At 47.1% G+C, this 26,820-nt stretch overlaps 1 protein-coding gene across 2 annotated transcripts in view; it reads left to right on the top strand.

The window, feature by feature from the left end:
- Window positions 1-26,820, top strand: part of rev3l (REV3 like, DNA directed polymerase zeta catalytic subunit) — a 58,113-nt gene that overhangs the window by 9,189 nt on the left and 22,104 nt on the right. For both annotated transcript variants that reach the window (XM_061241397.1, XM_061241396.1), the window contains exons 2-7: window positions 17,340-17,529; window positions 18,575-18,649; window positions 19,626-19,786; window positions 23,311-23,467; window positions 23,854-23,948; window positions 25,583-25,687. In XM_061241397.1, coding sequence (XP_061097381.1) covers window positions 17,340-17,529; window positions 18,575-18,649; window positions 19,626-19,786; window positions 23,311-23,467; window positions 23,854-23,948; window positions 25,583-25,687 — 783 coding nt within the window. The remainder of the gene's footprint in view (window positions 1-17,339; window positions 17,530-18,574; window positions 18,650-19,625; window positions 19,787-23,310; window positions 23,468-23,853; window positions 23,949-25,582; window positions 25,688-26,820) is intronic.

Raw genomic sequence — 26,820 nt, 5'->3', positions numbered from 1 at the left:
CCCCAGTCTCCCCTCTCTGCACGTCTCTATGGTGATCTGAAAGGCATTGCTTTACGGTACATTCCATTCCATTACATTACTACATTACATCACATTTAGTGGTTGCTGTTTTCCAGAGCAAAAACAGCAACCACTAAAGGAGCTGCTGTTCTTCATCCATCCATTGAATTTGTAGACTGCAAAAATGATTTCTCACCCAATTTGATTATTGAGAGTTTCTCGAGCCCTCCGACTTTGGCAAGGCCCAGTTTATGTGCTATGGAGCAGCATTCCCCCTCTCCTGTGAATCTGCCATCAATTTTCTCAGAATTGACTAACCTGGATAAATTATGAATGAACGCTGCATCTACATACTGAGTACGGAGATCCAAAGTGAAGGTGTGGGTCAGAGTTAAAGAGTGTCTGGGTTGATAGATTAGCTTGTAGGGAACATGCTTGATGAATATTCGGACTGGCAGGTTATTGATGTGCCTGCTCCTTGTCTTGGTGGTGTAGCTGTGGTAGTGCCTCCCCTTGCCCTGTAAACTCTAAAGCGGGAGCCAGTGTGGGGGGAGGGTAAATGTACCGTTCATCTTTGTTGGTAAGAAACTGACCCAGTGCTTCTGAGAGCTATATTGGCTTAGAGAAGAGCCATTGTTGTACGGTGTGCGGTAGCTTAACACGGAATTATAAAGAGAAGGTTCTTTCTCTGCTCCGAGTTGTTTGGAGTCTCGGAGCAGAGACTTGATCGATAGATGTGCCATGTTAATCCACACAGGCGGGTCTGGGGGAGTGGTGAGGTGTGTGTGTGTGTATGGGAAAGGGGGGTTGGGTCAGGATGTGTTTTCGGCTGCTCGATGCCTCCGCTGTCCGGCGCTGCCTGTGACTGGCCGAGCCTCCTCCGCACGGCCCCAGATCGACTCGCGTCTGCGACCGTTTTCACAGGCAGGCCTTAAAAGGCCTTTGTCTGCGCTGCCCTGTGGGGTCTCTGCTTCCTGTCCGCACCGCGCCAAACTCTGACACCGCACAGTTGTTCTCCAACAGCCCAGGCTCTGATTGGTTAATACCGGGCCCGAGCGAGCCAACTTCTCTGCGTTTTGGTCAGGGCTCCAGCTCTGCCCTCGGCTGTGTTGGAGGCGGACAGGAAGTGACTACACTGGGACTGGAAATGAGCTTTCACTCTCGTCGCCGGACGCGGACTGAGGAAAGACGAAGCACGAAGGGCTTCTCTGTCCCAGCTGTTGTGCTGCAGCTAGCATGCAGCACGCCGGGGAGACACCACAGGAAGTACGAACACACTGTGTGTGTCTGTCTGAGTCACCGCATCTGGGTGGAGAACAGGAAGTTGGGCTTGCGCACGTGAGAGTCTGCTGTGACTTGCCCTGACCCTGACCCATCCAGGCCCTGCAGACTCACCACAAGGCATTCTGGGACAGAGCTCTCACCTGTATGTCTGTTTTTTTAGAGATCAGACGCGTCTCTTTTTCACCATTAGTGTCGTTTGTAATTTCAGGCAGATTACAAGCTAATTTTTTTTTAATTGCCAAAGATTTTTGGTGGCGAGGTTTTACGATTTGTAAAGTAGAATGCTTGGAATCCATAATTCTCTGCTGGAAGTCATATCTGGATGTAAATGACACGGCTAAATTGCACAAAAAGAAGCGCATAAGTAGTGGGAAAAGGAATGCAAATTTGCTTTCATCAGTGCATTTTGGTATCACTCAGTGGAGCCTTTATGGAAACTGCCTCCATCATAAAAGATTTGGTCTAAGACAGACCTCTGCCTTTTAAACAAATGTTTATAAATAAAACCGTGCACCTTTATCATGTGTTATTCTAAAGCCACCGGTTGTCGTATCCTATTTCCTTATTTCCGTCCATTGGAACTAACCTAATTGTCAATTTTTTTTAGTGCTGTAGCCCTCAATGCAGTCTGTTTGAAAATAGGCCTATTTAAGGGGGGTCTGGAGGGCTGCCTCTAAAAATAGCACGACTTGTTTTTGAAATGCAACCAAGCTTGCTTCTGACAGTGCTGTGGGAGTATAGCATGGGAAAACGCATATTACACATAAGCGCTGACCCGACAGCATGAAAACACGCAATAAGCATTTATTTAGAAATCAGCAGCATTCCCTAAGCTTATGTTTCACAGCTCCTGTTTAAAAATAGCGTCTAAATCTGTTTTTGTGTGGAGAGATGGGTAAGCTGCCCCCCCCTTTAACTGCACCCTGATTCGTCTCCACAGCAGTATTTCAGCTGCAGAGAACCGCGTGCGTGCGTGTACCGCTCACGTGTACCTCTCACTCGCCTAATGCACCAATCCCGCCTCCCCTACGCCTTCTGATGTGTGGCAGGGAGGCATGCCATGAATATCAAATTTACTCGAGCAAGAAAAAAATAAAAAAAGGCAGGCAGGCAGACATGTTAAAGGAAAATGTGCTGTTGTCTGGCCCGCTTCGCTTGATCACACCACTTCACAGCAGACGGTCTCTCTCTGGTGCTGTGGAACGTGCGAGCGGCTAAGATTCGAGTCTCAGATTGCGCTTTGATAGCCGCTGTCGCACCGGACCTTTTTTATTCGGCTGTCCAATGAGTTAGAGCTGGTGGCACTGCTGTATCAGTGCGTATAAATCATCTGTATTCTCCTAGCCTGACATACTGCTGAACGTTTGGAAAGCAAGACCCATTATGGTGCATGCCTTCAAGGACATTTTTCTGTATTTCAATGGGAAATAAAATTGTGGAAGTGTTCATTGAAAATAATTTTTGATTGAATCTGCTGTCCAGGGATGTGATCTAGATGGATAAGATTTTCTTTTTGGGGGGGGGGGGCCAACAACAACACATCAGTTGTCTTCTGTTAGCCTAGCAGTGGTCAAGCATGTTTTTCATGGTCACCTGTAAAATGGTAGGTTGAAAAGGTTTTTTCCACGATTCTAAGGACACTATTCTGCCGCTGTGAGACATATTCTGCACAATTAAAGCGTCCTTTGATACTCAGGCCATTCAAGTTCTTGTCCTTTTTAAACTAAACCTTCTTTCCTCCTTGACGTGAAAGGGACCATTTCCTAATTAGTCAGAGGCATTGTGTAAACTGGCGGGCATGGGGGTGGCGCTAGCTGCTGGAGCACACATTCTCCCTGAACGCGTGACACAACACATTGGCAACGCTTAATTGGGCCATAGTGTTCCCCATGGAAGGACGGTTCGGTCAGCGTGTTCCCTGACAGGAGCACTGCTCTGGTCTGTTGGGTACCTGTGTTCGACCCGCACCAGCTTCATGGGAAACGTAGTTCTCCAGTACAGTGACTGCGCAGCTCTGTTGGTCTATTGCATTATTTTCTCTAAATGCCCATGTTTCGCGGTTATTTTCAAACTGTGTTTTTACTCTAGGCTAATCAAGCAGCTTAAATTGAAATGGTCAGGAAAAAGAAAACGATGTTGTTGAAATGTTTATTTTAAAAGTGCTGATACGTGGATTTGTACATCGTAAAATTGTAAAAACAAAAAGGGACAGATTTATTGGTTTATATTGAAGGAAACCGTGAACTGCTGGCACTACGTCAAACCATTGCTAGTCCCCTGCTGCTTCGCTGAGGGTCACTCTCTCATGTCACTGTACTGGATTCTGCGGTAAAGAATGACAGATCCGGCTTATTCACATCACAATGAAAGGTATCAGAGCACGGTGTCCCAGAATTCCCTCAAACGCAGTACATCTGGGTTTTCAGACATGCACTTTATTCAGTGTATGTCTGAAGCATTTGAGCCTCACAGACTGCCAAATTGCTTGAGATATGCAAATTAAATGGGTCAGCAAACAAAACCTTTATATTGTTTGAACCATTTGTTTAAATTGAATAATTTTATTTTAAAAGCGGCGTTGTATAAGTGCAGGCTGTATTGCTTTAGTAAGCGGTGAACATCTTTAAAAAGCAATCAGAGATGGTGGAGTCTTGTGGCAAGCACCGAGCTTTGTACTCTGGCTGCATGATTATTAAAAGAACCATGCTGTGTTTTCTTTTCTGCTGATTTCAAACATCAGGGCCCAAGGGACGCAGGTTTTAGTGTCCTCGAAAGGAACATTGCAATGTTTAGAGCCATTGAGATTTCTGAGAAATTTTGTAGCAAAAATCTATTTTCTATTGCTTGGCTCAGCTCAAAGATTAAGCTCGTAGTGTACGATACTGAAACATTTAACGCAGTGTCCTTCCAAGTGAATTTTCTTTAAACGATGTTTATTGAATACATTTTTAAAAACGCCTGTATTGTAAATGTCGTATTTAGCTTATGTCTTGGTTTTAGTTTCTTTTCTGATTAATTCAACTGAGAGCATGCAGACTTGCACTCAGAGACCGTGTCATTAGCCAACTATGCCCAGGAGTTCACAGCAGCAGGGAAACTGTTTGGCACCAGCAAAGGGTAGCGTCATCCCTGTACTGGACACTCAGCAGTGCCTGCTGAACCTGCCTACGTGCCTGCCACGATCACAGCCTCCGCCTGTCTGCTCTGTCTCAGAGGTCCGACAGTCACTGCAGTGTAGTAGCTCCTTACGCCACCGGTCACGGTCTGTGGCACTCTGTCTCCTGCCACCCACCGCGCCACTCGAAAAACGCTCACCGGCGATGAGGCTTGGCCCAGAGCCGGCAGGTTCTCTGAGTGAGTAACTCGTGGCGCCTTGCATTCCCTTTCCCAGGGCTTCCACAGCTCCCTGCAGTGAGTCGGGTGTGTGACATGTACAGGGCCTAAGCTAGTGTCAGACCTCTATCTAATATTGAACCACGCCGATCATCGGCCATACTACCACAGTGTGAGTCGGTGGCGGAGATTAGCAGCAGGCCGAGATGCGGCTCAGCGGGTCACAGACACATCGCTGAAAGCTTCGGGCCAACATCCAGTCTGTCGAGATGCTCCTGAAACGAAGCCTGGAATCTGGGCCTCAGTGTGTCAGGGGGTAATGTCTCCAGCTTAGCTGCACCCTAGGCCACACAGTACAAATGGCAGACTGAGGAAAGGTTCATGACATGCAGAGGGCTCATTCCAATCGCTTATTTTTTCCTTTCCTTGCTCTTTTTCTACTCATAGTTCCACCCATTGGGAGAGGCTAGGAAAAGCGTCAAGAAAAAGAAATGAGGACATGGAAATCGAGAATGTGAATTAGTCAAATGGAATGTCCATGCTCCTTCAAACGTCATTTCGAAGCCATGGTCAGTTAGACGCGGCGGATGCATGGCAGATGGGGAGAGGTGGATCCACAGGTCGAACATTTATACGTCTGGCATTCCGATTAAATTCTGCTGTAAATTATCTGCTGATGCTTTCTTGCTCAAAGGAAAAATTGGGTGTTCCTAACTTCTACTTCTAGCTCCTAGATGGAAAATTCAAGTGGTTAGAATGTCTTTAAATATGGTGGACCTTGATCAATTTCTGTGTCAGGAGCAAAGAAAGGAAAAAAGTGGAAAAAATAAGCAATTGGAATGAGCACAAAGACTGGTAGCCTGTGAACACCTGGAGAATTGTTGTGGCAGCCTGAACCTGGTTGGATGGAGGCAGTTGTTTTCCAACAACTGATATCTAAGAGGCTTCTGACTGCAGTCTGCAGGAGCGTAAACCCAACCATAACACATCCTACCCCCTAGTCCATCGGAGAGACTGGAAAGCCGGAATTGTTTTTAACCAAGTGCACATAACAGTGGGAGGGGTTTGATGTGAAACCCTGCCCCTCCTGCATCATGCAGTCATATATATTTGACCACTGCAGCAGGCTCCCTGTCTAATATTGTAGAGATGTGAACCTGTGACGTCTTTGCTGTTGGGCTCAACCTGTGCTTATGGCGAGTGCTCTGATCCTGTCGAGAGCCACTAAAGATTTGTGGTGGTGGGGTTTATTGTTTTTAAAAACATTTTTATTTGTTGGCCTAGGTGATTGTGTTTCTTCAGCTTTAGGAAGGGGATCCATATAAAGAAACCACCACTATGGAAAACACTGTTTAGCTTAGTTGGCCTGCCTGAGTAAGGCCTTATATTTGGCAAAAGTTCCTGTGGAGGTGCGTGGCATACACAAGCTGCCTGCATGTGCTCCATACAGGTGGCTGCATATGTGTGCATGGAGGGCTAAAACGCACCTGATTAACTTGAGCTGTAGTGTCAGACCTCGATAACCACATTCCCAGACCAGCAAGTAAAGCCACAACAAAACTAAGGCACCAGTGCAAGTGTTAACCAAGGTACAAATTCTAAATGCATGCAGACTACATCCATAAGAAGCCCTAAGAAGAGGTTACGAGAAGCGATAAAATGTTACTCGAAACAATAAAAATACTATAAACCTTGTAAAAGGTTAAAGGTTTCAAGGGGAGGGATTGCTATGTCGTGGGGACAGGCAGTCTAAAAAGGTGAGTTTTCACTCTCTTTCTAGTGCCTATCCCTGCCCTTCAGGCTTCAGCGGTGGAAGTCATGTTATTATGGTAGTAGTATCCTGGCGGTGATTCAGTTATGGCCTCACTCCATCTCCCTGGACACTTGCTCACCCTCACCTGTGTCCTCCCTTTGAGCCCAGTCATTAATTGGAGAGGGAGAGAGAGAAATCGTTTTGGATAAAAAGATGCTGCTTTGTGTCTGGAAGATGTGGACCAGGTTCTTCCATTTACGCTGATAACTAAAGCAGACTGCTTTCCGTGAATGAAAAGTTGTGGGGTGGTTTGGTGGGAGACACGGCTACAGGTGACAGCAGGGAGATGCAGCATTCAGCAGATACATCTCTCTATTCGCTGCTGCAGAGATGGAGGAGTACCCCTCCCTCCCCTCTCAAGGGACCAATCTGGTAAAAGCTTCCATTTACCACTCCTGCCGCACTGGCCCAAAATCCCTGTCAAAAAAAAAATAATGACGGGGATATTTTTACCGTTCTCTCTTTCTTTTGTTGGTTCACATTCATTTCTTTATTGCTGCTCAGAATAATGACAAATAAATGCCGCCTTTGTCTGAAAAGGCATTTATGGATGAGCAAAGGCTCCTCCCTATTCCTAGTGATGGCTAGATAGCCCCAAATCTGTGCACGGCAGAAGAGCTCTCTCAGGTGTGGATGGTCCACCAGCCCAGCAGGAACCCACGGGTGCCCACGGTCTCCCACGGTGGCATCAGCTTTGCTGTGGTTCTTTTACTGTAACCAATCCCACTGTATCCCTGACGAACGTGTGCGTGCTAGTGACAGGTGAGATGGCGTGAGGTGTGCTCTGGAGAGAGCGACTGTGTAAGAAGGTTGTGGAGGTGTTGTGGCTGCCGCAGTGCTTCCCCCAGCTGCTTTCGATCTGCCTTTCCCCGCCGCCTCCACTCCGATGGGAAATCACTACGCATTCTCCATGCAGAATGTGGGGGAGAAATGTGCTAAATGTTAATGTCAAAAGAAGATGATATGGATTTGAATTTGGATGTCAGAAATGTTTGATGCGGTAGAGAGGCTCTGTTTCTTAGTAAGCATGCTCTTGCCTGACCTAGTGAACAGCCCTCTGGCAGTTCCCGTGACCTGCAGACGGACATCCCCCAACACGCCTCCCCGTCCCCACAGGGACCAGTGTCCTGGTGGCGGGTCACTGCGAGGTGACCGTTGAGCCCGTGCTAATCTGAGCAAACATGGAGTGACCCCTTCCGATCGGTCTGGGTGCGTCTGCCTGGTCAGCCATTTTGGGTCCTCTCCCTGGGCCCCGCCTCCCGCCGCCAGGCTTCATCTGCGACTGTTAATCAGTGAGAGGGATCGTTAGTGCCTTTTCGCCGGCAATTGATGAATGAACTGCACCTTGTCAGACGAGTCATATTCTTCCCCCGGAGATGGATGGGAGGAGTATCCGAAAGGTTATGGAATCTTACAGCTGAAATTAATTACTACGGTTGCAGAGGCAGGGGTCCAATAGGGTGAACCTGAAGACGTGCGGGTGTTGCGATGACAAGTACCGGAATTGTAAAGCTGGAAAAGGTAGCTTAAAGAAACGCTCCATTCTTCTGTTGCTTAGCTTTTGTAATTTAGGCCAACACTGATTGAGCTTGGACTTTTACATTTACGAAGTGTCTTGTCATGATGTACGTTATGGGTGTACTGGATGTGTACCAGTCCGGATATATGGTTAAAGTGTATTTTGGGTGAAGCGCTATACGCATTGGGAGCACTGTTACGGTGTATTCTGAGTTTGGTGTAATATCTGTCCAGTTCAGCTTTTATGATGTATCGACTACTGAATGTGGTGCTGGCAGCGGGGTGTTATGGTGATATTACCAGTCCAGGTGTGCCATTATGATGTATATCGCTCCAGCTGTTCTGTTATGATGTATAGCCTGCTGGGTGTGCTTTAACTGAAGTTTTAACGAGTCCCCTGCAAAACTCTGGGAAGCTGGACAGGCCCAGCTGTTGAGTCTCATGCATATTTAAGGCTGGGGCTCCGTGTATGGCGTTCTGGATTAACTGACTCATGTACAGTTCTGCTGTACAGTTCCCTTCTTGCAGCTGAAGACACTCCCAGCTAACCCCGCTCTTCCCTGTGAGGGGAGAGCAGTTGGCACGCAATGTTCCCTGATGCCTTCCATCTGTCTTTCGCGAGTGCGAGGTGCCATGTACCCTTCGGACCTGAGGGTGGCACTACGGGCAGGGCCCGACGTGTAGGCCTGGGCTGAGCCTTGCAAAAATGACAGGGGGCCTAAGATGGGAGGGAACACCGTGGAGATTCCGGTTCCCTCAGGGCCTCACGGTGGAGCTGCGCAGAGGGGCTCCTCTCTGAGCTCCTGTGCCAGCGTGTAATCAATACAACATGGGGCCGGGCTCTGTTCCGTTCTGGATGCTCTGTCCGCCGGCTCCCGGCCAAAACGGCGTTGCCGCTGGAAACGGGCCCCCAGTAAACATTGCAGACAGTGAGTCTCAGCAGGGTTTTGGACTCAATTCGCATCTCTCTCGTGGAATGAAGAAATACAGAGGGGCATGAAGGAGCCAGTCACACAGTCAGACTCAGCGTTTCGGGGAAGTCTCCTTTCTCCTCGTGGCCGTAGATGGGTGACGGGAAAGGGACGGGCCCCAGACCATGGAAAACCTGAGCCTTTCATAAGCCTGGAACTCAATGCCACTGTCGGTGCACCAGCAGCAGTTGGTTGTGGGCCTTTTGAGAAAAAGTATCTCATAAACGGGGAATTTCTGACTCCCAGGAGTCTCCCAGGAATTTGTATGTGTAAGTTAGGTGAGGAATGGCTGGCTGTGGGGTGGGGTGGGTGGGGGGTGGGGGAGGTTTGGATTTGGGAAAAATGTTTGAGAATTTGTCTGGAGCAGATGATTCCGTGCATCGTCTTGGGCAGGGGATAGCACCTGCAGGTCTGTCCTAATAGATTTCCTGTCCAAGAGCTTTCTCCCCCTCCTCCATAAAGACACTGGCTCCTTTCAAGCTTCTGTTCCAAGCTGGGGAAAAATGAATTGCCCTACACTTTCTGCATGAAAAGCAGGCTACACTATCAAACGCAGCCCCCTCAGAGGAACAACACCAGGTCACCGGGGAGATTGTTTGCATTTTAAAACGACCCGTCTGAATGTGTGAAGTGGCACTGCGGATGAGTGCCTTTGTTCTCTTTGCAAGTAGTCGTACGGGAGGAGATGAAAAGTGATTAGAACAGTCATCGGGAGGCGTGGAACTGATTGCTTAATTTTCATTAAAGCGATTAATCAGCGGCGTTGTGCGCGTGCAATGCTGTTTTAGGGGAGGGGTTGGGCTGGGGGGGGGGGGCTGCGGCAGGCACACCGTGCCGGTTAACAGCCTCAATTACTTGAAAGTGAACTCTGGGGAAATCGTTTGCCTCGACACGCCCAGCATATACTGAGTGGCCCTTCGCTGACCTTACGGTGGTGACCTGGCTCATAAGTTTTTGTTATGTCTGACCCAGGCACGTACCCTATGTTGTTTTATCTGCTGACCCACCCTCCGTGCCATTTAATCTGGGTTCCTCTCGTAAGGAGTCGTTCCGCACTCCGGCTGCCTTCCCCAGCTGGTGTACGTGAAGGGTGTGCTGGGTTGCCCTGCTTTCGGGGTGTAAGTACGGCTGGGCAATAAAACGCTGTATCCTGTCCCCTCCTCCTGGTAGGATCCCCCCTCGTGCCCTGGGATCCTCTGCAGCAGGTCAGCAGACTTCGTGCTGATTGTGACAAAAATAGCTCCTCTCTCACCCCGGCATCTGTGCCAGCGCAGACTGCCAACTCCCCCCTGCACCACTCCCACCTCCATGCACCACCCCTATAAAGTGAGGAGGGAATTAGCATTTTCCTCTACCACTCTGCCAGTCCCGTTCACTTCCATGATCCTGTCTTGGGCACGCTCCCAAGAGCGCAGCTTCATAAATTGCAAGCCTGGCAGGATTTCAATAGTCTCGCTCGGACCGGCTCTAACTACAGGGTACGAGGAGACCGAGGGCTCTGTAGGATCCCTGGTTAATTGGTTTATAAAGCGAGGCGTAAATTTCTTGTTTTCGCAAAGTGATTACTCTGACGAGGACACCCCAAGTTAATTTAGTGAGCCAAAAGATTGGAGGAAATCCATTGGCGAGGGTGTGTGATTTAGGGGAGCACTGGAGGTGTCTCCCCCTCCTCTCCTCTCTGCAGGGGGAGGCGAGGGTTCCCTCCTGTGCTGCAGGATCCCTCCGGTGGCAGGATGAATATGATTCTCAGGAGCCCAAACATCGCCCCCCCCCCCCCAAATCCCCTCCCCCTGCCATCGCGCCAGTCGCGTATCATACCGTAAAAACAATCCGGTGCAGTGCAGCGAATCGACCTCAACCCGGTATGTTTTATGAAGATTAATGCTCACGCTAATGAGCGAAAAACAAAAGCAGAAAAGACTGGCTGCTTTTGTTCGGATGCTCGCCGTAATGCGTTTGGAACGACCTGGTACTGCAGCGGCGAGTTATAAATCACCCGTCTGCAATTAACTCATTAAAAAAAATGAAGTGGAGGATGAATTATGGTGAAAATCCCACGCCGCTGGCGGAAGCCTTATTGATTGGCATGTGAGTTCATGCGGCGCATATTCGTTTTCAGAATGCGTCGCACTGCTGGTTCTGTGGCTGCACCGTAGAGCGCATGCGTGCATGTGTGGTTGCTTCTGCGATTATGTCTGCTGTTTTTACTGCGCCGATGCATCCGCTGGATTAGTGAGGATGGAGCTGTCGGTCTGCATAAGATGGACGCATTAACGTGTTAAACCCTGTTGTGGACAGGAGTTGATGGAATCAGAAGTTTAATGCAGTAGTCTTGCTTCCAGGGGGTTTTTCACAGTAGCTCCTCCTGTTGGTTGGAGGAGCAAATGCCACTAGTTTTAGCTGGACACTGACAGACATTCCACATTCCTCCCTGATTTTGTTTTGTTCTGCAGGTACACTGTATATTTGCCACTGTTTGTTTTAGAATTGTGATACCCAGGAACGCCAGCTTTGGTGATTTGAGGAAAGGGATGTGAAAGGAGGTTTCTTAGCAGTTTTTTGACACGAGTAGGCTTCATATACTGTTCCTCTACGTATATTCCCTTTGTGCATGAATGTGGTTCTTGGCTACAGAGATGGTGCAGTCTTTTTTATGATTCTTTCACCAGCAGTCATCTTTTAGGTTCAAGGTAGGGATTATATGACCAGACTATTTAAAATGTTAATGATTAGCACAAACTACAAATAAGCATTTTTAAGCTTATTGATATTGTATTTCAGACAAGCTTGAAATTACCTTTTTGGTAACAAAAAACAACAAAAACCCTTCAAAAGAAAGTATTCAGACTCACGGAACACACAACTGGCCATAAACGGTCTCCGAGAATGATTTATAAAAGCCTGGAACGTCCAAGCGACTGCCTTCGCTGGGAATTTGTGCTCTCATAGAACAGCAGCAGGTGTCTTTTCATGGCCTCTGCATTGCTGCAGTTGGAGAAGCTCCACTCAGACTGAGAGCTCCACAGTCCTTTCAGCCTCAGCAGGAGAGGGTTAACAAAGGAGACTGCGATGGCACACTGTAGCGCTGTTATACGGGGCCCTGGTCTCTACAGTGGGCAAGCAGTGCAGGTGGCGTGGCACGCAATATGGTCGTTTTTACTAATAGCGGGCTTTGCTTGCCGAGGGCTTGCTGTCCAGTACAGAGGGAGGGGAGGAGTGGCTTCAGTCCTTCCATTCGGCGCTTATTCAGGATGCAGTTTTTGGGGCGGTTCCGTCTCCCCACCGGGGTACAGTAATAAAGGAGCGGGTACAGTAGTAAAAGGAAGCTGCCGGAATGCTGAGTCATTCTGACGCTCGGCGAAACCCAGGGAGGGAGGGAGGGGGCCGGAGAGCTGTCGGAACTGAGCAGCACGTGCACCTGGTCCGTCGCCGCTTGCCCCCCCCAGTCAGGGTGCCACTGCAGGCACACCTCAGGGCTCCCGTTCATTCATAAAAACTGGAAGAAAAACAGCACGGCGGCTCGGCAGCTGACGGGCAGCCCGGGGAGTACTCCGACAGGAAGAGCTCCTGAGAGACGGATATCGCTCCCCGCCTCCCCGGCCAGCTGGGTGTAAAGAATGACTGGTTTATGCCTTCCCCTCTGTCTGCGCCCAAGCTTGTGCTCACCAGCGCGGTTGCCTAGCAACTGCAGCAGTCCGCCAATGGCGCCGGGGATATGTCTGAGTTAACACACGCGCGCACACACACGCGCACACGCACACACACACACGCGTGCAAGCATGTGTGCAAGCGGGCCCTGAGAATTCTGACAGTCTGTTGCCTTTGTGTGCGCCTCAGACTGTACCGGTTCACCGAGGAGTCACTGTTTCGACTTGGTATCTCGACCCCTTTCCCCCCCGGACTCCTCGGGGGGTCCCGTCCTGCAAGTGTCCCTCTCAATATTTGTCTTGAGAGAAGGAACAAACAGAGTGTTCTTTTTTTTATTTATTTAGTTTTATTCATTTTTATTATTATTTGCCCATGTGGTTGCAGTTTATTCCCGGTGATGAATGATGTGTGTGATAAGGCCGAGTGCGTGCTGTGGGTTTTCTCCTTTATCGCAGCTCTGCATATTTCTGCATGGCAATGAGGGGGGGAGTGCAGTGCTGTGCAGTGCGCGTGCCGAGGGTTTGAAGAGCGCTAACGGCGCCTTGTGGGCGTGCTCCACTGCCTGCCCTCTCCTGGTTGGCTGCAGCCGGCTCTGCGCTTCCGTGCGATGCTCAGGGAGCTCTCCTTTGATTGAGACGCTCTGTTGGTTCTTTCCTTATATGGTCCCATTGACAGCTGTAATACTGCATGCCACTGGGTCCTGCTATAGGTGATGGTTTTATAGGTGGTGCTGGCTGCGGTATAGATGGTGGCAGGGATGGCGATGACAGTCGGGTAACTGTGTTGAATGAGATGCCGAATTAGAGTGCTAAGTCAGGAGGGAGTCTTTGAAGGTCCCGGTGGAGAGGGAAGCTCGTCTGTTTGTACAAACGTTCCCAGTCGTGTGGCTGTCTAGACGGGCCCTGTGACGCTGTAGTCCTGAGAGAGCAGGTTGCGGGAACCTCTTCACCATGGACTGACTGAGTAGAGCAGTAATTTAACTCTGAGTGGATCCTTGAGACTGTGGCTCCCTCTGCATGTGGTCTGTTTTCAGTCATGTGCTTCAGGTTCATTCAGAGAAAGAATTGGCTAGGTCTCTTATGTCCCTCCCCTTTCCTCCCATTTGCAATCATCAGCCTTGATTGACTTCTGAAGAAGTAGAGGGGAAAAACATTTCATTCAGCAGTTCAGTTGTTTATATGTATCGTCATTTTTCTAAAAAGACCAGGATGATTTGATTCAGAAGTGTTCTTCAACTGACATGTCTGTATGTTCCATAGGTCGATGTGTTGCTGCGGTGGTGTGGTGCAGCCACGCGTGATATTAAATGTATATTTCAATGAACTGCATCAGTGTTCTAACAAACGTGTCCACAGTTAATTAACACACTTGATTATTAACACATTCACTGTGTGTGATATCTATGATATCTGCGATATCTATGCTGGAATAAGGAGGAGGATGCTTCATTTTTATTCTATCAGCACATAGAATGAAAATAGATTTACTCATTTTTAGTGCAGTTCCTTGAAAACAGGAAGATTTTCAAGGGTTAATCAGAGTTACCCATAAGCAGGTCCTGGGAGCCAGATGCCTTCGAAGACTAATTTGTGTTTGAAACTGTATTTCACAAACATTTTTCAAGACGTGAGGCCATTAAACAACCCAGGTTTGTTAATGGGATTAAGGCGGTTCCAACCTAAAAACAAAACAAAGACCAGTCTATTTTTGTTCAGTTTTATCTGCAATATTTAATGCCAAGGTGTATAAATAAATTCCTGCAATACAAATTTGAACAGCTGGTTGTGTAGAAACGCAGAGTCATAGATTACAGTAATAGACTGTAGACACATGGGGTCTGCGCAAGGCGGACGGTCTCTAGGTACCATGCTGGTCCTGTCCAGCAGTACAGTCAGCAGATGCTGCAGCCTCCAGGATAATAGGGAGCGTCTGTGCTACGCGCGTACCACAGAATGCGGTAGAAAGCCATTATGAAAGGTGCAGATGTGCTCCCACTGTCCATTTATGTCTCGTCTGTATATCCGGTTGTTTCTGTCATGAATGATTAAGGACTGCCCTGAGAATTCTGACAGTCTGTTGCCTTTGTGTGCGCCTCAGACTACCGGTTCACCGAGGAGTCACTGTTTCAACTTTGTGTCTCGACCCCTTTCCCCCCCGGACTCCTCGGGGGGTCCCGTCCTGCTAAAACCTGTAGCCCCCCTCCCCCACCCCCACTGTGGGTTAATGTGAAAGGATGAACACACAGGGCTAGGTTTTTTGTTTGTTTTTTGTTTGTAAACATACGGAGACCAGACCATGTATTGTTCTGGCTCTGTCTGCCTGTGGGGCCGGCTTTATAAACGACTCCTTACCAAGCTAATTAGCGCAGCGCTCTTAATTGTATGTGGCAGTGAGGAGAAAAGACCTGTCTGGTTGTGACATGAGTCGGCTGAAATGCAAACCCGATTTTGCTTTTCTCTTGTTAGCTACATTTTAACGGCTTAACAACGCATCTGATTTTTACACTGGCAGATTTAAATGAATCCGCTCTGAAAAAATGCAAATATTTCCGTGTTTGTAGACTGTGCATCTGATTTTATGTATGCTTACATCATTCAATCTCACAATCTGCTTTGCTGTAAATTTAACGTAAAGATTTTGCCATGGTTCAGGTTGAAACAACTTGCTCAAATTCTAGCATATTGCACATTCTAGCCCTTCTCTATTTCAGACAAACCCTCAATTGGCTGTTTTACTGCTCGTAATGCTGCGATGATTAATTATTCCTCATAGAGTGCATTTGCATTCACTGACATTGTTTTGTCCTGTCGGCAAACAGCGATGCTGCATTCATTTTGATTGGTTGGTAATGTACCTTTTTGGCATTAATTTAAGATCTCCTATTACCTTTTTTTAAAATTTCTATAATTTTTTCCTGTTTCTGAGTAGAATGGACTCTGAACGGCACTCACTGCTTCTGAAAAATGGCCTTAACCATGCCAATTACAGTGTCACATGTCCATGTTTGTTCCAAGCAACATACTCAAGCCTTTTCTCAGCCGATTAAAGCAGGGATATGCTAAGACTGCACCTAAAGGCAGCTGCAACTTTGCAAGCTTTCTGTTTTACTGCACAATCTAGCTATTGGTATGGCTGTCTCCTCACACAGTCTCACCTAATTCAGTGGTTATGAACTCCGAGCAGAGACGCATTGATGGGCCACCGGAGAGGTTGAGATGAGTGGTGAGATACAGAGCAGAAACATATTACGCACATATTGCGCTCCTTCTAATCAAACTCAGCACTCTGCTGGCTCGTGCACATGTGTTGAACAATGCACAGGCAGTGCCATATGGAATAAAATTATTTAAATAGATTTGAACAAAGACTACCTTTTACAAGTAGTTTGGTCACAGAAAATGTATTCATTAATCAAGTGCAGCAAAGACAAACATTTTTGGGGAAACTCTGATCTAAATCATCTGTTAGATATCATAAGTCATGTAGTGCATATTGCTTATGTTTGCTGTTTACTGAAGTCAGCCAGAAACAGCACTCTGTTTGGACTTGGAACTGCAACCTTCCTGCGGCAAATCCAGTTCTGTGTTCCCCACTCTACACATCTGGGCCCTTTGTAACCCCATGATCCTCTGAGAGTGGCTCACAGGCAGGCCCATATACATGCCTGAGGGGATGCATTGCTGGACAGACAAACAGGGAGTGCCTTTTAAAGTGTATTAATGCCAGTTGCTCAATACTTGGCTAGCTCCCACTAGTGGTTGGAAGATTCAAACAGTTTTACAGCTAGGCTTTTATGCAATCATTTTGCGTTTAATTTGATAACTGTGTTCATAGTGTTATTTAGGGGCATTCATAAGTTTTGTGAAACTAGAAATGGACCTTATTACTGGCCTATGTAGTTCATTGTGTTGTACTATACGGAGTCAAATTGAACACAGCTATAATCGTAAAAACAATATAAAACTGTCCAGGAACCGAAATGGGGAATTGGACCTTTAGATCTCAACAACCCAGATTAATCTATTTAAAAAGAATTTTACTTGCTTTCTAATGTTCTGTCCTGTGCTTAATGTGTTTTTATTTTTGTACATTTTGGTCATGATACAGCATAACTGCCGGTTTGAATTGAAATAGGACTGCAGGAGGCGTAGCTGGAACCTGCTTTATAAATAAATATGCTGCATAGATGTGCTATATAAATAACATTTATGATTATTGTTATAATTATATGTGCAGTATACATTCAGATGATATGGTGCAAACTGCATACTATGATGATTTACTGGTCTGCAATCACTAATCCTCCTTGCAATAATGGGGCAAATCGCCAAAAAAGCAATATCATTGATACTTCAGCTAATGAGATACTCTTAAGATGATACTGGCCATTAAGAGAGACTGCCCATTAACTGTAACCCTGGAACCAACAGCCTTTTTCCCCTTCTTAAAGAGACTGTTAACATGACTACCTTTACACATCATGCCAGGCAACATCCATGCAATTTTAATGACATGTTTTCATATTTCAAAACGTTGTGCGTTATGCATAAGAAATGTTATATCATATTCATATAAATCTATATATGTTTAGATAAACATCTTAACATTTGTTAATATTTTCATATGTCCAAGTGGAAGGTACTGAAATCAAGGAGGGCATGAAAATAGAATAATAACCTTAAGCAAAAGAATGGAATAAATAGATATTTTATGGGTTGAAGACTCTTTTTTGCTATGTATTTTGTACTTAATATTGCTCTCCTGTCTTGCAGGCCAGAAGACGTGCCTCCACCTCCATGGTATTTTCCCTTACATCTACGTCCCCTACGATGGCTACGGACAGGAGCCCGACCGCTACCTCCGCCAGGTGGCCTACAGCATCGACCGTGCCCTCAACGTGTCCATGGGGAACCCCTCGTCCAGTGCGCAACATGTCTTCAAGGTTGCGTTGGTGTCCGGGATGTAAGTCCATTCATACGCCTGCATCTCTTGTGCTGTCCCAGATTTTACAGTAGTACAAAGTACTTTTCCCCCTGTGTATATTTGTGCGGATAATACACTATAATGCCTGTTATGAATATATAAGATGTCTGGAGGTCTTTGGGGCCAGATTAGCAACATGGGATCGGTTCAAAACTAAATATTTAGTGTTGGTGATTGTATAATAGATCTAAATTTAAAACCACGAAGAGTAACTGCGCACTAGAATATTCACAGAGTGCCTTGACCTAGCACTACAGCCTGCTAACCGTTGAGCGCATAACACCCTGATAATGAAAAATGTGATAATAGATTCTACTTACTACTTTTTCATTATATATTTACCCCCTGTCTGTGACCCCTGAACATTATAAGCTGCAGCATCCAATTGCCTCACAGTTGAGTGCACCTCTGTCTTGAATCTTAATACAGTATATGTCCCAGGGGCTCATGAGCAAAAAGCCTAAAGAGGAGATGCACAAGGCAACAGTTGAGCCTTTGATTTTCACCTGCGACCACATTAGCAGAATATAACCATGGGTATGTCTTGTCTGGCTTTCGTTTTCGTTTCTTTCTACCTTGAATAGAGTGAAACTGCGCAGTGCAGCGATCCGTTGCCATTGATTTAATACGGAAAACATTTGCCTGTCTTCCCCAGGACATGACTGGACACGAAGCCAAACAAAGCACACGGTTATTCCAGCAGGCTCTTGTAATGGCTTACAGGAAGATGAAATGGTGTTATTAGGAAGAGTAAATGTGAGAAGGATCGCAAAAGAGGAGGCTTCATGTGGTATTTTATTTATTTATGAAGTTCAGATGTGAAGATGTTTCACGGTGGAATATAAAAGCCCTGTGTTAAAGTCCCAACCACCCCTCAGCTATAAGCAAAATAGAAGGGGAGGCATTCTGCCTCTGAGGTTTGGAGCAAAGCAGGCTAGTTGTCCTATAATATCGATGTCTAGTCGGATTCTGCCAACACAACACAGTCTGGACACGTACACGACTGATCGTCTCTTTCCCTCAGGCCTTTCTACGGATACCATGCAAAGGAGAAGCAGTTCATGAAAATCTATCTCCACAATCCTCAGATGGTTAAAAGGTGAGCATCCTTTTCTCCGTATGCAGAGTTTATGTGCAAGAGCTGTGGTTAGGACCACAGATTTTCACAGAACGAATCCTTTTTTTCTTCTTTTTTTTTCTTTTTTCTTTCCACACGATTCAGCCTGTATTCACATTGTGTGCATGTTAATGTGGGTTTATATCCATGGTCTCCAACCCTGGTCCTGGAGAGCTACTGGGTTTTTGTTTTCACCTTAAAGTCAGCACCCAGTCGAGACACAAGTAACCAGGTGAGGTAAGAGCTGGGTAATCACTGCTCTAATGGATTAAGTACAGAGTAACAACACAAACCAACAGACCCTGTAGCTCTCCAGGACCACAGTTGGAGACCACTGGTTTATATGAATGGCTTGGCGGGCCTTTTGAGTGGTTGCTGTGTGTAGCCATGTTTTTTTTTGTACATGAGCCCAAGGGCCTTGCAAGGCCACAGAGTGGCAGTGACGTAATACTGGGGCAGTGTATTGGTTCAGGGACTGGGCTTGTAACGGGTTGCGGGTTCGTTTCCCCGAGAGGACACTGCCATTGGACCCTGCACACGGCGCTTCATATATCTGACTGTATAAAGGGGTTTACCGTGTAAAAATTAGGAAGTTGTTCAAGTCGCTCTGGATAGGAGTGTCTGCTAAACGCCGGTAAAGCTCACTGGCATACAGATTCAAGGTAGCAGGTTTTGTTCATGATTATACTGATTCTGAAGGCAGTGAGAGAGAACTAGCTGGAGTTTCTGACATTTCTCGCCATTCAGTCCGTGAACAATTCATTCCCTCCGTTACAAGGCTCTTCAGCTTTGTGCAGTGAATTCCAGTAATGGTGATTGGTGAAGGTGCAGACTCCAGTGCTGCCTTTTATGCCTGAATTAAACCAAGCTCTTAAATGTAACGATGACCTTGGATAACAGAAACCGCTTTCCCTTCTCATCGGTGCACACGCTTAACCCATGAATCCCTCTGTTTCAGGGTGTGTGAGCTGTTACAAGGCGGCGCGGTCATGAACAAGAGCTACCAGCCCCACGAGTCCCATGTTCCCTACCTGCTGCAGCTCTTCATCGACTACAACCTCTATGGCATGAACCTGGTCAACCTGGGGGCGGTCAAGTTCCGCAAGAGCCGGCGGAAAGGTAGGGTCCGCTCTCTGGGACTGGCAGCAGGGTTACTGCCTCTGCCCCCTCCAGTGAGCCAGAACATAAACATCAGGAGGGGTGTTCAGCTGGCTGTTATATCTGTATATTTGGGTTGGTTGAATTAGACAAACCACAAGGAATGTTGTTCAGAACATTTAAGGGTAATGTCACTCTTAAAATGTAGTTTAATTAATGTAAATAATTTTTCTGAGCCTTTTTTCTTTTTTCAAAGATTTCTGAGCTCAACAGTAGCCAGAAAATATTAATTCCTTTTTGAGTTCCGATAACTGGAAAGTTATGCCGTTGTACGTTTTCTTTCTAAGGTATCGGTATTCCACAGACCAAATTTATTTTAATTGCCTCTGACCGTAGATTCAAGGTTGGTCTTGGGACTATTCACTGCAAGTTTGTGGATCTTTGAATGCCAATTTATTTTAATTTTTTTGTATTTTTCTCCACTAATATAATTTTTCCTGGTTTTACCGAGAGCCATATTGCAATAGCTAAGTCCGTTGCTCGGTTTGAGAAGGTGGAGACTCAAATCCCTATCATGGGGCTAATCCATAAACTGGGAATTGGGAAAAGTTGCCCAAAGAGCTAGAGAGAATTGAACTAATAATTAGTGACTAATCAAAATTTGCAACTACAAACAAGTGAAAATTATTGTTTAAGTAGCAACTGGGATAATGCCCACAAAAAGGAAAATCCCCTGCATTCCTCTGGAATTTTAGCAGAGGACGATAACCCCAGACTGCTGACCCCAGAGTTGTTGAGAGGAATTTTAGAATACTGATTAATTGGTCAATTGGAAAAGGGGCTGTGTCAGAGGGCAGCTGCTCCCATAACATATCTGGCCTACTTTTTTCCATTAAAAAATAAAAAAAAGATAGCGAATGGATTCAACCATCAGTTGTGTGATGCCAGGGGAGAGAAATTAAGATTTAAATTAACAATGACGCATTCCTTTTCTGAAAACTGGGAGCATCCTCTGCGAATACACTCTCACCACACACTGCTGACTCATACCCTGCTGTGTATTCTGTATTCGTGTAGGCATTAAAGAGCAATGACAAACATCTTAATAAATGCATCAAATATACAGATCTGCATATACATAAATATATTAAATTGCGTTAGTAGCAATTATTGACACGCTTGCAGTGTTTTCCCTCTCTGTACTGTTTAATACTGTGGCTCAGCAGAATGCTTTGCTCAGTCATGAAGGATTCCTGGTGTTTGATTTCAGGCAGGGCTTTGCTGGCCGTGACCGTGACATCGCACATCGATGTTTCCTCCCTGTGAGGAGTCACTACGTGGGGGAACCTGAAAGCCCAGGAGCCCGGGTCTGGAGGTTTATCTCAGGTCGACCGGCAGTACTGTAAACCTGCATCCGCGCCCGCTCGCCAGACCGAATCTCCTCTGTTTCCCCCAGCAGTCTGTCACCCATAGCCCCCCCTCTCCCCTCCCTCCCGCTCTAAGCCTCCCGCCGTGCGGCACAGTCCCCAGACAGTGCAGTCTGTGTGTCCTAGTACTGCCAGCCGGGGATGTGACGCCACATGCAGAACGCCGGCTCTAATGCGACGCAGTCCTGGCAGCGAGCGCTAGGTTCACCGCAGGACACTCCTGCCGCTCGTCTGCGACTGCTCGCCCCCTCCCCCCACCCTGGTGGAAGGCAAACGACGAGGCGGGCGGAGACGGAGCGTCGGTCTGAGTCCGGCTCTGACGCGGGCCCCTCCCTCTCCTTCTCTCTTCCTTCCCTCTCCCTCCCTCCTTTCCTCTCTCTCCCTCATTGGTAGGCCAGGTCAAGGGGAGGATAATCGCTTTTTCTGATCCCACGCGTTTGCTGGAAACCGGAGAAAATTCTGGACAGTTTCCAGCACGCTGAATAAATGGAGAGCAGGGGAGAGAGAGAGAGAGAGACCGAGAAAGAGAGAGAGACCGAGAAAGAGAGAGAGACCGAGAAAGAGAGAGAGACCGAGAAGGAGAGAGAGAGACCGAGCAAGAGAGAGAGACCGAGCAAGAGAGAGAGAGACCGAGAAAGAGAGAGAGAGACCGAGAAAGAGAGAGAGAGACCGAGAAAGAGAGAGAGAGACCGAGAAAGAGAGAGAGAGAGACCGAGAAAGAGAGAGAGAGAGGCCGAGAGAGAGAGGCCGAGAGAGTGGGAGACTGAGTGGGAAAGAGTGGGAGACAGAGCGAGGGAGAGAGAAACTGAGCGAGCGAGAAAGGGAGGGAGAGATATCGAGAGGGAGGGAGAGAGCGAGAGAGACAGAGACCAGGCAGGCTCTCACGGAAGAAAAAAAAAAAAGCTTGCCCGCCAGATTTGCCATTGCTGGCTCAGGCCACGGCACCCCCACCCCCCTCGCTGCCCTGGAAGGCACGTGCATTCCCCCCCAACCTGTTTAATCCCCTCCTGCTAAGACATGTCCCTTCTGCACTGCTCCAATCACCACACACAGAAACATAGCAAGACTTTTACACTACTCCTCACGTGTATGCGCCTCACTGTTCTCATGAGATTCAGCTTGCCACAGCCCTTGCTTTGCACAACCAAAACATGTAAGCGAAATGGCTTATTCCGGGCCCGCCAGTGAGATTAGAGGAGTGCCTTGGAGTTAGATTATTGGCAGCAGAACAAATGGGAGAAGGTAATCTTCCACTATAAAACTTTCTCGGCGGGGGCAGGAAGGTGGTCGTTTTTTTCCCTTCCACTTAGGTTTCTGGTGGCCGACCTGTTTCTTTTCTTCACGGTCAAAGCATATGAATAGAGTTAGGGACAAGCCCTTGGCGTTTGATCTCCGGCAAGCCCTAATCGTCCTGGGCTGCTCTGAGGGACCGGTATCTGCTGCTTTTGGTGAGCAGGTTCCCCCTCTCCGCGGCCCAGGGGAGTTCCTCTGGGAGGCCCAGCGTGGAGCCACAGCGCATGAAAAGAGTTAATGAATCGGCAGGAAATCTCGTCCTGAGATTAATGGCTTCTTAAAACTTTCATGCACCGCTCTCCCCAAACAAAGGGCAGATTTTAATGGTAAATTCACCTTCCCTTTGGCAGAAGGAAAAAGAAAGGGATTTTCCACCCCACCCTACTAAGAAGAAAGCCAGGCAAGCGGCTACCTACAATCAAAAGCTCAGTACACCTCTCAACATTCTTCTTTTTCTCTCTGTTTGAATGTGTCGGATGCCAGCAGACACTTTTAACTCTTTGTCTCTGCTTGGTAATGACTGGAGGATTATGAATCGGCGTGAGATGAAGAGGGGGAAAAAACATCTCAGAGAACAAGTTCAGTAGCCTAATCTCGCAAGTTCAACCCGTAAGCACGTGGAACTGGAATTCTGATATCATTTTTTTTTCTTCTTTTTTGAAGCTGCGGATCGATTACGGTTTTTTGACTGGACAGCTAATCTGAATTCAGAATATGATGCTCAGTGCATTTTTGGTCCAGAGAAAAACCCAAAATGGCTTTAAAATGTATAGGAATTTAATTTAAGAATTAAATGGGCTCTCTGGCGTCTGTGTGTCTCTACAGAGGAGTCCTCGGGCCAGGGCAGATCGGAGCCGGGCGGCAGGAGCACCAGCCGGCTGGGGAAGAGCCCCTGTGCTTCCAGACTGGGTGACACATCGCTGGGGGGAGACTCCACGCTGGGGGGGACCTTCGTGCGCTGGGAGGAGGATGCCATCCCCTGGTGAGCGGGGGGGATGTGTGTGTGTCTGGGTGCGTGTGTGCATGTGTTTATCAGTGAGAAAGGGGGGATGGGAAAAGTAGTAGTTCTGTGAAATCTCTCTCCTTCCTCACATATTTGTCAGCCCCATTTCCTGTTTGTGATGGACTAAAACGTTGTGTGTGTGTGTATGTGTCTGTGTGAGTGTGTGTGTGTGTGCATGCGTGTTCAACAGCGATAGCGAGGGGGGAGGGAAAACTAGTAGTTCTGGGAAATCTCTCTCCTTCGCACATTTGTCAGCCCCATTTCCTGTTTGTTATGGATTAAAACTGTGTCTGTGTGTCTGTGTGTCTGTGTGTCTGTGTGTCTGTGTGTCTGTGTGTCTGTGTGTCTGTGTGTCTGTCCTGCAGCTCACTGGTCCTGGAGGAAGTGGAAAAGCAGAGCACCTGTGAGCTGGAAGCAGACGCTGTGGCTGCAGACATCCTCAACCGTCTGGAGATAGAGAGTAAGCCTGTCTCCTCCGGGGACACTGCCGAAATCACTGAAACCCAGAGATATTGAACCACCGATGGGACGGTCCATCTCTGCCAAAAGCCCGGGGAGATACTGATCGGAGTCTTAGGGAGGGGAAAAAGGGACATTTGGGTCAATTTGTTGCTCAGGCGGATCTGACCGAGAGCCCAGACCCAGCCGATTCTGGCAGGCAGTGGGAGGCGGAAGGTTCCGGGCTCCCCCTCACGATCTGGCAGCGCAGGAGGAACTCCAGAGGCCTTTTTAGATCAAAGCGTCTCTGTAAGTTCCCCTCCCGACAGCTGCCCCCGCGCTCCTATGCATGGGATAAGTTTCTGGCCGCCACGTTCAGCCTAAAACAAACACCCTCACTGCCCTCCCGTTCCTCCCTGTGAGATGTCCTCCACTCGGGGAGAGTGAGAGAAAGTGAGGGTGGGAAAGCAAGGAGGAATAATATCACATTTATTTTATTACTTCCTTTTTCATCTTTGGGAAATTGCTCAGTGTGCAAACTTCATCTAGTATGCCAGTCAAGTAATATAAACAATGCATGTATGTATTAGTAAGGTTGTTGAGATTTTACACAGACCTGTTTGTCGCTGGTCATGGTTGCTTTGCTTTGGCAGTTTGTATTAGTTATGTGTCATGCGAATAATGCGCAGAAAATGTGCAGTATGTTATTGGTTGTGGTATTGGACAGTGTGCATCAGAGGTGTAAGCTCTGTGGTGTTTAGTGACTTTTAATAACTTAATCATTCTTCTGCCAGTTTAAGTGAATGTGGCATTGCAGGCATAGCAAAGATATCCAGCTTGCATGGTGGATTGTGTTTTCTGTTCGCTGTGCGTGGATCCAGGGCAGCTGGCCATGATCTCACACATTATCAGAATGGGAAGGATTTACCAGATGTGCTTGTTTCCATCCAAGTCCCAAAAAACTGCCTGACGTGTTGTAGGAGCCAAGCTAATCAGGAAGAGATTCACTGAATCAATGTGTTGGCTGCTCTAGAGGTGAGAAGGAGAGAAGTGTGTGTTGGCATTCTGAAGTTATGAGCTCTAGCCACATTCTGTCGAATAACGTAGTGCGTTGGAGTCTGCGGAGGTGCGCTATAATAAATTCAGTGTGCAGGTTAATACAGTCTGTTGGACTCTGTGGAATGGCACTGCATTAAATCCTGTATGTAGGGTAATGCGGTGTCTCTGGAGATTGGTATTAGTAACTATGGGTGGTACGACAATGGATGAAATTCAGTGCATGTGAGGAGTAAAGGCTCATCCAGACCAATAACGATAACTATAGCTATAAATATATTGTTTTGAAAATAGTTCTAACCAAGTGGTTGGCGGAGTCCACACCACAACTATAACGACAATGACACTGGCAACCGGTATCGTTGGGATCACTTTCAGAGCAATTTTTTTCCAGCTGCCTGAACAATTAAACCCTGTTATGTGGTCAACATCCAACCGAATTTACAGGGCGTCATGTACAAAATGGCGGCTGACATACTGAGAGATTATGTACAGAACGTTATCGTTCGTCGGCGTGGATGCTCACGTTGTTATAGTTCTGGTTATGGTTAGATCTTGGTGTGGATGGGCCTTAACTGCGTGTGTTTCTGCTCTCCGCAGATCAGATTGGGAGGAACCCGGGCTTGCAGGCCATCTGGGAGGATGAGAAGCAGCGCCGTCGGGAGAAGAGTGAATCATCGCAGATCGAGCCTCCAGATTCTCAGGGTGAGCCGCAAGGGTTCCGGGAACCTCCCTGTGTCTTGGGTCGCCGTCACCAGTTACTGTACACGAGCTGCCTCGGCTCACCACTGGCAGCACTGCAGTAGTTGGATAATGGTTGTGGAAAGCAAAAGAATATACCTCAATTTTTATGTTTTCCCCCCCCAAAAATAGACTCATGACTCCAACCAACTCATTTTCTGTCATTATTTATTATTTGGTTACCATGGAGGCTGCCTATATACAGCCATTTCATGCTCTGGTCGTTGACTATAGGGTTTGACCTTGGTCATACTTTAATAATACTGACTGAGCTCTGTGTTTTCTAAAGGACTCTGACTCACTCTGCAGCTCAGGTATTAGTCAACCATAGGCAGGTTTTCCATGGCAGGCTGCCGGGGTTTTTTTTTAACGGTGGACGTAATTCTGTCAAAAAAGACTGGCATAGATGTGTGATCCAGTTGTAGGTGGATTCTTACCATTTAGTATATTTTTGGGTGCAGGAATAAGAAATCAAGTTTTTTTTTTTTTCAATGGCACCAGAGCTATCCAGAGCACTGATATACATCTTTAGTCACGATCCCCCCCAACAGAGACGGTCTGGCAGAATCCTTTGAGTTCGAGTTCCCATGACTTGCAACTGCAGTGTTAAACTTGGGGGGCAAACCCTGGTCCCAGCATTCCAATTCTCTGACACTGTCTCTCATTTGGTTACTCGCCTCAGATGTCGTTTGTGAACATGTCAACCATGTGTGGTCACAGATCCATATATGGTTGAAGTCATTTGTTTGCATGTCTTACTGCAGTTCATGCCTTTTTTTTTTCTTGGCCTGCCTTTTTATCGTGTTATGTTTATTATTTTAACACATTAGTTTAGATTTAGTTTGCTAGGCTTACTTATTGCATATCAGTACTGTTGAGTTATGCGTTTTGGTTTTATGTGCTGTTACGGATTGTCACGTGCACAGCCATCTACGGTATGTTTTTGAGAAAGATTTGGTATGTTTGGTTTTGGCACAAATGAAATTGTATGAGTTTGCCATTTTTACCCCTAAGTGGAAAAAATGTGTTCTCCTCTGACTAAACGCTAGTTGTATTATAGGATAAAAATGAGTTGTTTTCACATTGTATACACAATC

This window comes from Conger conger, chromosome 5 (genome assembly GCF_963514075.1).
Source record: "Conger conger chromosome 5, fConCon1.1, whole genome shotgun sequence".
NCBI classification, from domain to species: Eukaryota; Metazoa; Chordata; class Actinopteri; order Anguilliformes; family Congridae; genus Conger; species Conger conger.
This window is presented reverse-complemented; position numbering and strand designations above follow the sequence as displayed.